The sequence below is a fragment of the Canis lupus genome, chromosome 11 (assembly GCF_003254725.2).
Source record: "Canis lupus dingo isolate Sandy chromosome 11, ASM325472v2, whole genome shotgun sequence".
NCBI classification, from domain to species: Eukaryota; Metazoa; Chordata; class Mammalia; order Carnivora; family Canidae; genus Canis; species Canis lupus.
In genome coordinates, this window is record NC_064253.1 from 40,625,434 (window position 1) to 40,641,620 (window position 16,187).

The 16,187-nt window shown below is 41.7% G+C and overlaps 1 protein-coding gene and 1 long non-coding RNA gene across 4 annotated transcripts in view; one reads left to right on the forward strand and one right to left on the reverse strand.

The window, feature by feature from the left end:
- Positions 1-16,187, forward strand: part of LOC112649861 (methylthioadenosine phosphorylase) — a 114,026-nt gene that overhangs the window by 28,578 nt on the left and 69,261 nt on the right. For 2 of the 3 annotated variants that reach the window (XM_025432361.3, XM_025432362.3), the window contains exons 5-6: positions 9,110-9,212; positions 13,641-13,880. In XM_025432361.3, the coding sequence (XP_025288146.2) occupies positions 9,110-9,212; positions 13,641-13,880 (343 nt within the window). The remainder of the gene's footprint in view (positions 1-9,109; positions 9,213-13,640; positions 13,881-16,187) is intronic. The other variant, XM_049116188.1, reaches the window with a different exon arrangement.
- On the reverse strand, positions 8,551-13,657 carry LOC118350218 (uncharacterized). Its single transcript, XR_007414036.1, has 2 exons — positions 13,125-13,657; positions 8,551-9,063 (listed from the first exon to the last, which is right to left on the reverse strand). It is a non-coding gene; the product is annotated as an uncharacterized LOC118350218 (long non-coding RNA).

Consider the following 16,187-nt stretch of genomic DNA (forward strand, 5'->3'; position numbering starts at 1 on the left):
CAGCTTTGAATCTGTGGGGCAGAGGGTGGATTTTTATACACCTACGTCGGGGTTCTGGTAAAGAGTTTGCACAGGAAGCCCTCCCTTGGCTCTTTTCCCATTCCTCTTAGCAGCTATTTCAAACTCTTACTGTTCTCGCAGCTTCCCGCCCATCTCCTGCACTCTAAGTTGAGAATGTCACCTCTTTATAAGAAAACAGAAACCATTAGATATCAGCGGGCCATGTTCCTTCCCCCTCCCTCTCACCAGCTGTGTACCTGCCTGCCTTTTGTCATCTCCCTGCCTACACCTGTCCTGGAAGCAGGACATGTTCCCAAAGTTCCCACATTCTCCACAACCTAGTTGTCTTATCACTGCCTCACCTGAGAGCCCTTCCCTTAATAAAAATCTGATCAGCTCCGAATTTTTGAGTTACTACCAAGTGCCACAAATCACTTAATCCGTTCACCTCATACAAGGGTAGTATTCGCAGTGTATGGTTGAGGAAGCTTAAAACCCAAAAATATCAGTCATTGCCTAGTAAGTGGGACCTGTGGAGTTTGAATTCTGTGAACGTCCAAAGCCTGTGACCTCACCCACCCCCTCACACACAGACTTCCAGCTCTGCTCTCCCCGCTTCAGATTCACACTGGCCTCCAGGTATGGGACAGGGTCCCAAAGATACCTCGTGCTTTATAATTCAAGATTAAATTAGTCCCCTTGGATGCCTTCTAACCCCACACTTAACACTCTCACCCCACCTCAGCTCCTTCTTCCCTACTTGGTAAATTACTAGGTTGATCGTACTGTGGCACTGCCATGGCCTGGCAGGCAACTGCTATGGCTCTCTGCCACCCCTGCATGGAGAGACTGGCTTCAGGTCATGCCTGTTGGTGCTTGGAGCCATCCTCCATTCTTTGTCACCACTGCCTTCACTTGATCAGTGCTTTCTTTAATATCCCTGTTCTTTTTTTTTATAACCAGCATGCCTCCTGCAAAGCCAGTTTTGAGACTACTCCCTGAAAATATAATAGAAAGGAAGATATGATCAGAAAAGTGCTGGAGGGATGCCTGGGTGGCTTAGTCCGTTGAATGTCCAACTCTTGATCTCAGGGTTGAGTTTAAGCCCTGCATTGAGCTCCATGCCCAGCATGGAATCTACTTTAAAAAAAAAAAAAAAAGTGCAGAAAACAGCATCTGGTCCTCTGGGAGGGCTTGCCCTGGAACTTCATCTTCCATTGAGGTTGTTACCGAGCAGCGATTAATACCAGCTCAGAGTTAATAAGCACAGTCTGAGAGGAAAGAATGTCCTAACAAGCTCTCTATATAGAAAACCTCAGCTCTTCCTGTAATTTGATGTGATTTTTTTCCTAGTTCCTTTTGTCATCAATGCTGATGATCTTTGACATGTACTTAAAAATATCATCACCTTTGTGGCAGTTTCTTCCATTGCCTTTGTACTAAGTATCCCTGCCCATTTCCCTCTCCCCAGTGAAATATTAATGCTTATTAACTGGTTACAGCTATTCTTCTGAACATGAAGTTGTTATTTCTGGATAATTTTTAAGTGAAGAAATATTAAGCTCTTCCCACATGTCAAATGCCATTTGGTCCTGGATAATTAACATTCACATGCCTATTGCTGGTAGAGATAGTTAGGACTCTTTTTTTTTTTTTTTAATTTTGTTAAAGAGATTTACTTATTTTTAGAGAGGAAGAGCACACGAGTAAGAAGAGGGACAGAAGGAGAGAAACTCAGGCAGAGTTTGTGTTAAGTATAGAGCCCCGTGCCGGGCTCAGTGTCACAGCCCATGAGATTATGACCTGAGTCAAAAGCAAGAGTTGGACACTTAACTGACCAAGTCACCCAGGTGCCCCTAGAACTCATTAAAAGGCAGTCTGAGTTACTAATAAGTTCTAAAATATGCATGCCTTTCCAACAAGCCTTCCCTTTTGTGGCTTGTAGTCCTAAGAATAAAACCAACAAATGGTGTATTTTTCTAGACACATGTACAGTGATGGCTTCTTGAGTGAAGATCCTAAAGCAGCCGTCCTATGGAATGTAGTGAAGTTGTAAACAGGATTTGTTAAATCATACATTGACCAGGAGCCATATGCATGATACTTGATTGTGAAACAAAGCTGCTTCTGTGGTCCTAACTATATTCCTGGTGCTGCTAATTATCACAGCGTCATTAATGTACCCTATGACCCCCTTGTACAGATGAGAAAACCAAGGCCCTTAGAGACTTTATTCACCACCAATGTCAGAGCCAGGATTTTGTTCTTGCACTGCTGCTCTGCATGCTTTGTTTAGCAAGACCTCATGAAAAGTAGAAAATAAGAAGGGAGAACTGTACATGTTTATTAGGCAGACTTGCCTCCTCATTGGAATCTAAACATTATTGATTTTTCTTCTTTCCCATGGCACCATAATCACTCATTAGATAGACCAATAGTGAGATCTTAATGACATTTGTCCAAATACAGAAACTCTCAGTTCCTTCTGATTAATAGAACAGATTCATTCCATGTCATAATGAGTTGCCGTTCCTGTCACTCATGTCAAAGTTTCCTCTACTTCGCTCCACTTGAGTTTTAATTTTTTTTTTTTTGAGAGAGAGAGAGAGAATAAGGGGAGCAGCAGGGGGCAGAGGGAGAGGGAGAGAGAGAATTTTAAGTGGATTCTACTCTCAGTGCAGAACCCAGACATGGTTCTCAATCTCAGGACTCTGAGATCATGACCTGAGTGAAATCAAGAGGCAGATGCTTAATGGACTGAGCCACCCAGGTGCCCCTTCCCACTGCAGTTTTAAACTCTCTTTCTCCCCCTAAGTGCCCTACATTTCTGCTCCAGATAAGAACCTTATATGCCCTAACTCCATGACCCAAATCTTCTAGGATTTGATCCTTCACTTACATACATGCTCACAACAAGGTGGGGTAGTTGGTTGAGCGTCTAACTCTTGGTTTTGGCTCGGGTCATGATCTTCAGGGTTGTGAGATCAAGCCCTGTGTCAGGCTCTGCACTCAGTACAGAATCTACTTGAGATTCTTTTTCCCTCTCTTTCTGTCCCTCCCACTTGTGCTCTCTATCTCTAAATCTTTTTTAAAAATTTTAATTAATGAACATGCTCACAACAGTGCTGTCCATAAATATGTGCGTGCACATCCATACATGTGCACACCCACACCTAGAAATTTAGAAGACTTTCTCATAATCCTGTTGATCTTAAAATTACTCATATTTCCTAGAATATAAGTATCCTTTTGATGTAAACAGTTGGTGACTTGGCCTTATTTTTTTTGTTGTTGTTTTTTGCCATCTTCACCTATTTGTTGTATACTTTAACATTTTTAACTTAAATTGTCTTTAGGGTTCTAGTGTATGCCAAAACTAAAATGATATCCAACATACCTGTGTTTTAGAGCATTTAAAAAATGATACTTATATTTATAATGAAATAAATTTTAAAAAGTATAGGAGGAAATATGGTGGGGAATCCCTGGGTGGCTCAGTGGTTTGGCACCTGCCTTTGGCCCAGGGCATGATCCTGGAGTCCGGATCGAGTCCCACATTGGGCTCCCTGCATGGAGCCTGCTCCTCCCTCTGCCTGTGTCTCTGCCTCTCTCTGTGTGTCTCTCATGAATGAATAAATAAAATCTTAAATAAAAAAAAAAAAGGAAATATGGTAAAAGTGAAACCCTCTTATGTTTCTGGTGGGTGTATTCTTGCTATAGCCCTTTGAAGGGAAATTTGGTGAAATCTCGCCATTAAACTTGAAAATGTGTGTGGCCTTTTACTGGAAATTGCTCCTTTTCTTCATTTTTTTTTAAGATTTATTTATTTATATTTTTTATTTATGATAGACACAGAGAGAGAGAGAGAGAGAGGCAGAGACACAGGAGGAGGGAGAAGCAGGCCCCATGCCGGGAGCCCAACGCGGGACTCGATTCTGGGACTCCAGGATCACGTCCTGGGCCAAAGGCAGGTGCTAAACCGCCGAGCCACCCAGGGATCCCCTCTTCATTTTTTGAGAACCATGCACAAGACAGTTCATGTGGAGATACTGGTTATGCCATTTTTAATTACCCATTGTGTTTTAAAGATTTTATTTGACAGGGGATCCCTGGGTGGCTCAGTGGTTTAGCACCTGCTTTCTGCCCAGGGCGTGATCCTAGAGTCCCGGGATCAAGCCCCACATCACGTTCCCTGCATGAAGCCTGCTTCTCCCTCTGCCTGTGTCTCTGCCTCTCTTTCTCTCTCTGTGTGTCTCTCATGAATAAATAAATAAATTCTTAAAAAAAAAAAAAGATTTTATTTGACAGCATGAGCACAAGGCAGGGGGAATAGCAGAGGGAGAGGGAGAAGCAGGCTCCTTGTGGAGGAGGGAGCCTGACAAGGGACTCGATCTCAGGATCCTAGGATCATGACCTGAGCCAAAAGCGGATGTTTAATCTATTAAGCCACCTAGGCACCTCTTTAATTACCTTTTTTTTTTTTTTTTGCATATTTACTTAAATATACTGATATATCCATCGCCTTCTATTCAAAACTTTAAACAAGATTTATATGTGCTAATACAGAAAAGTCTTCATGGTCTGTCATCATTAAATCAAGCATATTGTGAGACTGTCAATATTGCATACCATTTATGTATTTTTTAAATTTTTTTTTAATTTTTATTTATTTATGATAGTCACACACAGAGAGAGAGAGAGAGAGAGAGAGGCAGAGACACAGGCAGAGGGAGAAGCAGGCTCCATGCACTGGGAGCCCGACGTGGGACTCGATCCCGGGTCTCCAGGATCGCGCCCTGGGCCAAAGGCAGGCGCTAAACCGCTGCGCCACCCAGGGATCCCCCATTTATGTATTTTTTAACACGAAAAAAAACAATATGTGACTGTAGGAATGCTAGAAAAAGAACAGTTTTTCTTTTTTATTCTATCCTAGCTCACAATGTGTTGTCTTCCCTTTTAACCATCTCTCTTAGCTTTCCACACTTGTAGTCAGATACCACTGTGTTCTTCCTAACACATGTACACTCTTCCATTGTTGGGTATGTGGTTTATTTAAGCTGCCTTCTCAGTGGGAAATCAGTTTTTATTGACTGTGGTTCAGGTAACAATGTCATGCCCACTCATCTTTTATTTGTGTGAATATCCCTGTAGGATAAATTGCTAGCAGAGCTACTGGGTGTCAGGGTGGCTATGACAGACTTGCTACGGAGAACACCTCCGCTTTCTCTCTGAGCTCAGGCTTTAATGAAAAGAGAAATTGGGGGCACCCAGGTGGCTCCATCAGTTGGGGGTCCAACTCTTGATTTTGGCTCAGGTTATGATTTCAGAGTCGTTGGATCGAGCCCTTGAACCCTGAGTTGGACTTGAGTTCAGTGGGGAGTCTGCTAGAGATCCTGTCCTCTCCCTCTGCCCATCTCCCTGCTTGCATTCTATCTTTCTTTCTCCCCACCCCCCACTCTCCCTCTCTTTGGGGCAAATAAGTAATCTTGAGAAAGAGAAAGGAAGAAAAGAGAGATTGGGAGGATTTTTTGTTTTATTTTGTTTTCTTAGAAACTGAGTTTGAATTTGTCCATACGCATTACTACTTGGATATCTTTTAAGACGTGAGTGGAATCATTTCCCCAAAACTATGCTATTTAGAAGCAGCCGTTGGCCCTGCTTTGCCAGTAGATTAATTGACTCATGTTCCTGCATGCTGAGGCTTGTTGGGGACATGTGCCTCCTCAGAGATGTGCAGTTGTGTTTGCTTCTGTGGTAGAACAAGTGTTTTCCTTGTTGTTTGCTCAACTTTTCCTTGGAGGAAAATTAGAGAGCCAATTCAAGAGTCTTGATTCAGAAACAACCTACCAGTCAGTTTTTTTCTGGGCTTGTCCCTGTTCTGTATGTGAAAGTGCCCAGTGTTTTCTCCTTGGCAGTCTGGAACTTACTTCCCTTGCCAATACACAACACAATTTTGCCTCCTTCACTCTTCCATGGGCAGTTTTTTTGTGTAAGCACACTTGACTTCTCTTAGCCTGGATCCCTGTTTGCTGGCCTCCACGGTTTTTGTATACTTTGAACGCGAGGTCTGTAAATGTGTCAGGCCCTGCAGTTGGCAAGTGAGAAGTGCAGAGGCAGATTTCCCATAAATGGCAGTTGGTAGTGCTGAGCACTTGCTTCCCGGGTCTCCTTAAGTCATCATATCGACCTTGGAAGGTAGGTGGTATTATTTATTCCCCATTCTAAATATGAGAAAATGGATACCAACTGAGGTGCAGAGATGAGATTGACTTTTCCCGGAGGCACACAGTCACTAAGTGAACGGTAAAGCCAACTGGATTGGTCAGTCCCAGAATCTGTTTTCCCAGAGGCCTCACAGTCCCCTTGCTAAAGAAGCCAGAGTGGGGGCCAACCTTCAGCATTGTTTCTTTATTACTGTGGAAGCCATTACTGGGTTGATTATATCTTAAACCACAGAAGTACATGTATTAGTGTCCTGTTGCTGCTGTAACAAATTACAGTTGACACTGACACCCATATCTGTTGAGCTGAAAATCCATGTATAACTTTTGACCTCCCAAAAACTTAACTGCTAATAGCCTACCATTGACTAGAAGCCTTCCTGATAACACACAGTTGATTAATACCTATTTATCTGTTATACATATTATATACTATATTCTTATGGTAAAGTATGCTACAGAAAATCATAAGAAAAAGAAAAATACATTTATACACTATACTGTATTAAGGAAAAAGTGTGCTCCACTCACCGCCCCAGTGATTGTAAATCCCATCACTCTTGGTCAGTCAGAATGCCTTCAGCATTAATCATACCTTATCATTTTATGCTGGACAGGAGTATTATTATTTACAGTGATTTAAGTTTAGGTTATTAGGTGTTTCATTGAATGTTTGATGCATAAGTTAGTTATGTGGAACAGCACAGAGAGGTGGGCAGGCTGTGTGAAGAGGTGTTTCTCATGTGCTGCTCCTTCCTTTTCCTAGATCTTAAACAACATAGCCACTAGGAATATTAGAAACCATTAGAAATAATGGTATTAAAGTCTTCATTGCTGGGGCTTCTGGGAGGCTCAGTGGTTAAGCATCTGCCTTTGGTACAGGTTGTGATCCCAGAGTCCTGGGATCGAGTCCCACACCGGGGTCTCTGCAGGAAGACTGCTTCTCCCTCTGGCTATGTCTCTGCCTCTCTCTCTGTCTCTCATGAATAAATAAAATCTTAAAAAAAAAAAAAAGCTGGGTGGATAAACTACATTTTATGATTAGAAATCGAGAATCAAAAAGATATGGCTGTTTGCTCTCTAAGCCCTATAGCTTTGTTTAAAGAAAAAAATGGAAAATGTTCCACTTGATAGAGGAGTGAAAACCATAGTTAATGAGTATTGAGTTTATGTGACATAACTAATGCCTGTTTTTGTCTTCAGATGGGAGTTCAGAATGAAGTGGAGTGAGTAGGCAAAGAAGGGGTAGAAAAAGAAGGGAGAGGACATAGATAGGTAAGGTAGGGGTGTTATGGTATTTATGGGTGTATAGCTGCTGGAGGTTTCTGTGACCCTGTTTTCATACTTCATCACGGTTGTAAATGGGGATATTGCTAATCCTTGACTCATGGAAGGCTGATACCAAGCCAGAGCTGGAGTACGAGGCACGATTTTATTGGTTAATTGTACAAAAAGAGAAAAGCCTCTGTGTATGTGGGCTAGGACAGCCATTTGACCTGTGCTTCAACCCCATCTGGGACTGCTTTGGTGTTAACTTGGCCTTCCCCTAAGACACATAGGACAGAAGGCTGGGAGGAGCACAGGCTAGGTTTTCATCCCTGCAGAGCACTGAGGCCTCGTTATTAAGCCAGGCGACTTTGGTGCCAGCTAGTGCTACTGTTTTTAGTATGTGACAGGATGGAAGTAACAGATGAATTTTGGTAGGTGGGCACACCAGCTGTATGAACCCAACCAGTATATTTTCTCCACGCTGTTCCTTCCCTCCTGCTCCCGGAAGTAGATGTTAAGCCATCCGCCTCCCCCTCCTTTCCCTTGGGCTGTCCCTCCCCGGCCCTCCCCTCTGTAGGAAAGATGAAGACTCTCTTTCCTGTATTACTCATGAGTTCAAGTTGAGAACAATATAAAGGACATAGAAGGTGCTTTATTCTGAAAACTTTGGGTGAAAAATTGCAGGGTGACTTGGCTCCGGGTTAATTTTAGCCTCTCTTTTGTGGATTCAAAACGTTTTACCAAAAAGATGAACTAAGAGACTTCCGAACCAATTCTAGCGGGTAGAGAAACAAGCTAAATAATGTGGCAGAGAGAGTCCCCAAAGCGGAGCAGGACAAATAGCTGCATTCTTCAGTGGGTCAAAGGAATGAAAGACTAAGGTTGGGGGTGGAGGGCAGGAGCTACTCTCATCAGAGACAGGCCAAGCAAATGCCAAGTTTAGGACCTTGTTTGGAACTTGAAACTAAAAAAGCATTTGTTAAAGAGAAATAATAATTTAAAATACATAAATGAAAGACACTTCTGAGGACATCAGGAAGATTTGCATATGGTCTGTGTATTAGTTGGTATTGAGGAATTAATTTTTATTGAATGTGATCATCACATTACAGTGAAAAATCCCGTATTTTGGTACATCTGAAGTAGGCGTGAAACGTCAAAGTCTGAGATTTGCAACCATGGAAAAGCTAACAGAGGAAACAAGGTGGACAAAATTTGAATGGTTGAATCTAGGTAATGGCGATGTGTGGGGCTCACTGTACAGCTCTCTACATCTACAATGACGGAATTTCCTAGTGACTTCCTTAAGTGTTTTACCCAACCTCCCAAGCTCAAAGTTGAGTTGTACCTGCAGTCCGCTGCAGTTGTCCTGTCAGTCACGAGACCACACCCTTGAATTCCTGTTGGAAGGCATGTTGCCACCAACCCAGAGCCAGAAAAACTGAATACTGTCCTGAAGGGGCTTTTCCAACAATTGCCTTCAGCTTATCCAGAGCTCCTGATTCTGGATGAAGGACCAAGGTGTTGACCTCGATACAGGGGATTCACCAGCCCCTGGAGGATGGAGTGATAGCTTTAAAAAAAAAAAAACAAAAAAAACTTTTCACTTTATTTTGTAGGACCACCAAAAGGCCTCAGACCTTCTATGATGGAAGTCATGCCTGTGCCAGAGGAGTATGCCATATTCCCATGGCTGAACCGTTCTGCCCCAAAACGAGAGAGGTTCGTAGTCTTTCTGGAAGGTGCACCGAAATAAGTTGTGGAGGGCTTGGGTGGCATCTAGAGTTATATTGATTGGCTAAGCAGGTGATCCCTTTTCCCCCTCTCAAGCTTGCTTCTTATGCAAGGTTTCTAGAAGACTTTCCCCTTGTTAGTACTGCCTCCACTACTGTCACTCAAAGTTGCGACCTACCTTTTTTATAGGTTTTGATTTTGCTGTCAGAATGTCTTTTAAATAATTTAGTGTAGGACAGCATATTAATCAAGAGTGTATAGTCTGGAACTAGATTACTTGGGATCAAATCTCTGCTCTTATGCTTAAGAGTTGTGTGTTGTTGGACAAGTTATTCCATGCCCCCAGGCCTCAGTTTCCTTGTTTGGAAAGTGAAGGTAATGATAACGTGTACCTCATAGAACTGTGTGAGGGGTAAATGAGTTATTACTTACAAAGTGCTTTGAACTCTACCTGTCAAGGTATGCAACATCCAACAACTGGTAACTGCTTTTATTAATTCAGTTTTTGATAATCTATAAATTGTCAGATTGGTATCATTGGCCTTTGAGCTGAGTTTGGCTATTACTGTTCAGCCTCCTCTCTAGGAATAGTAAAATCTTAGAACTAAGGGGGTAGCTCTACAAAGATCAGTGGAACAACTTAAGCATGTTACTCATTCAGAGAATTTTAACACCTACTTCTGGAAAGCAGATTTATTGTAACTTTTTTTTTTTTTTTTTTAGATTTATTGTAACTTCTATGTCCAGCCCTCGTAAGTGTGTAAAAGTAGTTTTCTTGTAGTTAACAGCAAGGGCACCTTAACTTCACTGTGGACCCAAACAAAAATCTAGAATCTGAAGCCAGGAGTCAGGGGGAGCCATTTCAGATATATCACTGCTTGTTGATTTCTCTGTGATTTCTGTGAAAATACATTTTTTTTGTTTGTTTGTTTAAAAAAAAATGGCAGGTTAAGTTTGTATTTGGGTATTTGGGAAATATATGTTAACAGATACCAGCAGAATATATCAAATGCTGCTGGTAGTCTTCCCTCTGAAACACAGATCTGTCCACATAATAGATTTGCTTTCCAAGGGTATTAGATGTATATAAGATTCTTGTCCATTTCAAAATCGGGACAGCTTAGGAAGAAATAGACTAAGGAGAGAATAGGCCTGAGATTTTGTCCCAGGGAGGGAACACTGATTTCAGGTACTAGCAGTAAAGATAAGAGAGGGGAAATACTAATGATGTATACAGACAACATGCAAATGTGGTGGCTTGGTGATTGTTCCCAGTAATAGGGTTTGGCCTCCCTTGAGACCACGCTAACTCAGCTCTTCTTGGTGTAGCTAAGCCAGGGTACCTTCCCATGTAAGACTAAAAGAACACTAGGTTTAAGAAAACAGGAAAAAAATAAGTCTTTGAAATATGACCTCATTCCTACATACTCTGAAAGAGATTTGTAAATACCATCCAGAAATATAGAGAAGTTGATGCTGTATCCCTTGATAATTATCTCTTTAACTTTCAACATTCACATGACCTTTCATGTACGGATGAGGAAGGATTGTCAAGGTGAACTGTCAAGTGGTGAACAAGATGTGAACAGTGGTTGTACCATATTTTTGTGTATATATAAAGAGGTAAATATGAAAGTATTTACATGCAAATAGTGTTTTTGGAAAATTGAACCAAAAAAACTGGTAGTTTTTTTTTTTTCCCTTGGAAGGGATGAAGTGTGGTTTGCTACAAAAAAATACTTGTCACAGTAGTGGGGTAAATGTTTTGTTCCATGTCACTTTTACCCCAAAAATATTTTCACCTCTAGTCATTTTAGGAGGTAATCAGAAGCCAAGTTTTTCAAAAGTCCAGACACATAAAATATATTTAGCTTGGGTAATTTAATATTGCTAATACATTTGCAGGATAGTGGGAAATTCAGGATTTCCATTATCTTTGCTCCAAACATGCAAATGAAAGAGTCTTCACCTCAGACCCAGAGATCTCTTAGCCTGTGGTTTGGTGCAAAGTGCTGGTTCAAGTGACAAGACCCCGGAGTCTGTCTCTATGGCCGGTCCACATCCATAATCCTTCACTTCCTCCTCCTCACTATCATGGCACCTGCCTCCCAGGGTGACGTGAGACTCAATATGCCACAGCCCAGTATACAAGGTTGTTGTGATATTCCTTCACTTATCTTTAGAAGTACTGAAGTTTGCTTAAGACATACAGCTTTGTTATTCAGGATTTTAAAAGATATTTAATGAAAACAGGACTGGGCTGGCTGTATTTTAATTTGGGGATGGGGGGCATAGGTAGGGGAAGGAGGAATGCTTTAGGCCCACAAATTTATAATCTGTACTCTAGGGGAAAGTTTTTAAGCAGCAAAATCTTATTTTCAGCATATATAGTATAATAAATAAACATGATATAACCTCAACTGTTCATTGTGACTTGTCATGCTTCTAAATTTGGAGTTGCCAGGGCTCTCATTAAAATTCTTTCTCCCGTTGCTATAGCATAATGAAAATTATTTTTAAAGAAATAGGTTAATTTGCCTATGTGGTTCTGACATGTGCAGGCTAGACTTTGGCCTAAATTGGAGCCTTTATTGACACTGAGTCACACTATTTTATATATAGAGTACCCCAGGAATCTTTGCCAATTATTTGGCAATTAAGTGTAGAAGGTGCCAGTGTAATTGTTAGAAGACTGGTTTAGCTTTATCCAGTGTTTACAGTGTGCCCAATACAATTCTTTGCTGTATTATTTTTTAGCTCATTTAATCCTCACAATACTTCTATAATACAATCTAATTATTCCCATTTTACAGATGAGAAAATGAAAACATTGAAAGATTAAGTGAATTTTTGGCAGTGCTTAATCAGGTTAACAATTAATTAATTGATTTTTTTAAAGATTTTATTTATTTATTTATTTATTCATTCATTCATTCATTCATTCATTCATTCATGAGAGACACAGAGAGAGGCAGAGACATAGGCAGAGGGAGAAGCTCACAGGGAGCCTGATGCAGGACTCGATCCCCAGACTGGAGTCATGCTCTGAGCAAAAAGACAGACAGATGCTCAACCGCTGAGCCACTCAGGCGTCCCAACAGTTAATTTATTTTTTTTTCCAGCTAAATTTATTTTTTAATTAGAAAGGAATGTTGAAGCAAAGGCTAGAAATTGGGCAGCCCGGGTGGCTCAGTAGTTTAGCACCGCCTTCAGTCCAGGGCCTGATCCTGGAGACCTGGAATCGAGTTCCACGTCGGGCTCCCTGCATGGAGCCTGCTTCTCCCTCTGCCTATGTCTCTGTCCCCCGCCCCTCTCTGTGCCTCTCATTAATAAATAAATAAAATCTTTAAAAAAAAAAAAAAGGCTAGAAATTGATAACCTGAGGATTAGATGTGTATTAATAATTAGACTATGGAAAAAGTGATCATTCTTTTATTTATTTTTTTTAAAGATTTAATTTATTTATTAGAGAGAGAGCGAGAGTAGCATAGGGAGAAGCAGCCTCCATGCAGGGAGCCTGACACGGGACTCGATCCTGGGACTCCAGGATCAGGGCCCTGGCTAAAGGCAGCGCTAAACAGCTGAGCCACCCGAGCTGCCCGTGATCATTCTTTTAAATAATGTTTTTAAAACCCATGCATGGCCTTAAAGTGGTATCATGATAAATTTATTCTTAGAAAAAACCAGAATAGCTTCATTCTGTTTTTGTATGTGTTTTGGGAGAGGCAACAGGCTAAAGAGATTATGAAGAAACCATTTTCTTTTTGGGGGGTGTGGAAAGAGAGAGAGAGAATCTGAAGCAAGGCTCCATCTCCATGCCCAGTTTGGAGTCCGATACAGGGCTCCATCTCACAACCCTGAGATCATGATCTGTGCCAAAACAAAGAGTTGGATGCTTACCTAGCTGAGCCACCCAGAAATTGTTTTCTAACCAAAAAAGGGTTCTAGAAAAGTCTTTAGCTCTTGTGTGAAATACCAATCAGGAGCTTGGAAACCATTCTTAGCATGTCTTTGAGGAGATGTGAGTCGGACTGGCACCCTCGCTCAGCCTGGGAGGGGAAGGGATCAGACTCAAATCCATGTTCACAACCCAGCTTAGTCTCTTCAAGCTGTAAAGAAATAAGTGAAATTAAAGTATATAAACAAATGCCTGGTATATAGAAAAAGTTCACAGTTTGCTTTTATATCTGTAAGCTGTGTGTGCAAGGGGCTGGGGGAACAGGGTTACGTAAGTGGGTGAGGGTCTAGAAAACACCCTTCTGTGATCTCCAGGCACTGTCTGAGGACCTGAGGTACTGACCATTTACAGTAAAAATTTTAAGTAATGGAACATGTTGAACATCAGGGAAAACCCCAAAATAACTCAGCTGTTACTTATGTTTGTAAGTTTTGAGTTTGTGGTTCTTTGTTTTCTAGGTCCTCATAGAGACGGCTAAAAAGTTAGGACTCCGGTGCCATTCAAAAGGGGCAATGGTCACAATCGAGGGACCTCGTTTTAGCTCCCGGGCAGAAAGTTTCATGTTCCGCACCTGGGGGGCGGATGTTATCAACATGACCACGGTTCCAGAGGTGGTTCTTGCTAAGGAGGCTGGAATTTGCTACGCAAGTATTGCCATGGCAACAGATTATGATTGCTGGAAGGAGCATGAGGAAGTGGTACGTAGAATTCTCTTCTCAACATGTATGACCTGGGTTTCCAGGCATCATGGGAGTGTCTTAACTATTAGTTCCATTGTATTGGGTCTGGAAAGTGCCTTTCTACCAGGTTTTAAAGTTAGCTTTCCCTATGTGGTCAGGTATTTTCTTTATACTTCTCCTTGGAAGATATGATCTCCACAGGGAAGAAAAAGACACTTTGATCCAAGGATAAACAGTACATTTTGGACATGTAGGTGTGATGGGAATCATATTGTGACTTGGGCCTTATTTTAAGGATGAAAATGTGTTTTGGTTATCATTTCTTTATCCTGTGCTACTGGTTATTATGTTTGTTTTCAAAGGGAAAGACCTATTACCTCTTCCCTATAAGAGGACTCTATTCATATCTGTTTAACCTACCATGACTGGATGATGTTGGTGTAGGAATATGACAGCAGATAGACAAGCCTGTGAGAAGCAAACATTCTGAGGCTTTTGCGGGGTTGGGGGGGAAGTGCAGAGGTTAAGCTGACCAGTGTAAGGAAGCTCAGGGTTCTACAGAAATAGTATGGTGAACAGTACATATCCAATTGACCCAACCAAATATTTGCAGTCTGAAAAGGCTTTCTGGTGTAAGAATGGTGGGAAAGACAGGCATCCTTGGGTGGAGTGGAGAAGAAGGAGTAGACTATGTAAGTATTTCAGAGGGGAGATCAATTATGGGTTCTGGGCAGGAAAGATAGCGAGGTCCAGCTGATGTGTGAAGACACTAGACCACTTCAGTCAGGCTTCCAAAATAAATATACTTTTTTTTAAAGATTTTATTTATTTATTCATGAGAGACACAGAGAGAGAGAGGCAGAGACATAGGCAGAGGGAGAAGCGGGCTCCATGCAGGGAGCCCAATGTGGGACTCCATCCTGGGACTCCAGGATCACACCCTGAGCCAAAGGCAGATACTCTACCACTGAGCCACCCAGGCGTCCCAGTAAATATTCTACTTATTGTGGAAAACTTCAAACATCTGTAAAAAGTTGATAGTCTAGTATGATGAACCTCCAGTTATCCATCACACAGCTTTCCAGTTAGCCATGGCCAGTCTTGTGTCCTATATATAGTGCCCCTACCCACTTCTCTCTCCCCTGCCTTCATTACTTTGAAGTAAATATTTTTCCAGAAGGCCTCCTCTTTAAACTAAAATAATAACAAAATAACTTCAATACCACTATTGTAACCAAGAAATATTGATATTAATTCCTTAGTGTAACCAAATATCCAGACTGTTTACATTTTCCTTCTTGTCTCATATAACCGTTCAAATCAGGGTCCCTTATAATCCACACATTGCATTTGAATGATCTGCCTCTTAAATCTCTTCTGATATTCCCCATCTGTCTTTTCACTCCTTACATTTCCCTGGAAGAAGCTGAATCATTTGTCTTGTCCCCTGTCTGATTTTAAAATAGAGAAAAGGGGCAGAGGGTGCTTGGGTGGCCAGTCTATTGAGCATCTGACTCTTGATTTCAGCTCAGGTCATGATCTCAGGGTCGTGGGACCAAGCCCCATGTCAGGCTCCGCACTCAGGGAGTCTGCTGGAGATTCTCTCCCTCTGCCCCTCCTCCCCCTTAACATGTACATGTGCGCACTTGCTTGCTCTCTCTCAAATAAATAAATAAAAATCTTTTAAAAATAAAATAGAAAAAGGGACAAAATTACAGTCAAGGAGTTTTTAAGATTTTATTTGTTTATTCATGAGACACACACAGAGAGGCAGAGACGTAGGCAGACGGAGAAGCAGGCTCCATGCAGGGAGCCTGATGTGGGACTTGATCCCAGAACTCCAGGATCATGATCTGAGCCAAAGGCAGACACTCAACCACTGAGCCACCCAGGCACCCCCAGTCAAGGAGTTTTGAAGTAAAGAACAAGTGCACGGGTAGCTATTATGAGCACACTTATGGGAGGTGACGTCTTCTCCAAGATGACCCTTCCCACCATCTCAGAGATGCTTGTTGTGCTGTCCATTTTCATGTAAAACCGTAAGATATCCATCTGTCAGTCCATCTATGTATTTGGAATTTGGGTTGTACTTGAACACAGGTTCTTTGTTTTGCATGGATACCTTGTCCTGATTCCTCAGTGTAATTAACCACTGCACTACTAAGGTATTTTGTGTGTAAGAAACTTCCAGATCCTGACACAGCATAATCTCTAACTTGGCAGCTCTGGTCACCTAAGGGACACGCTCAGCCTTATGGATGTTAAGAAGCTTCTTCCAATTAGCAGGAGGCTCCAGCCTCTGCCACACCCTAAGAGCAGGTTGCT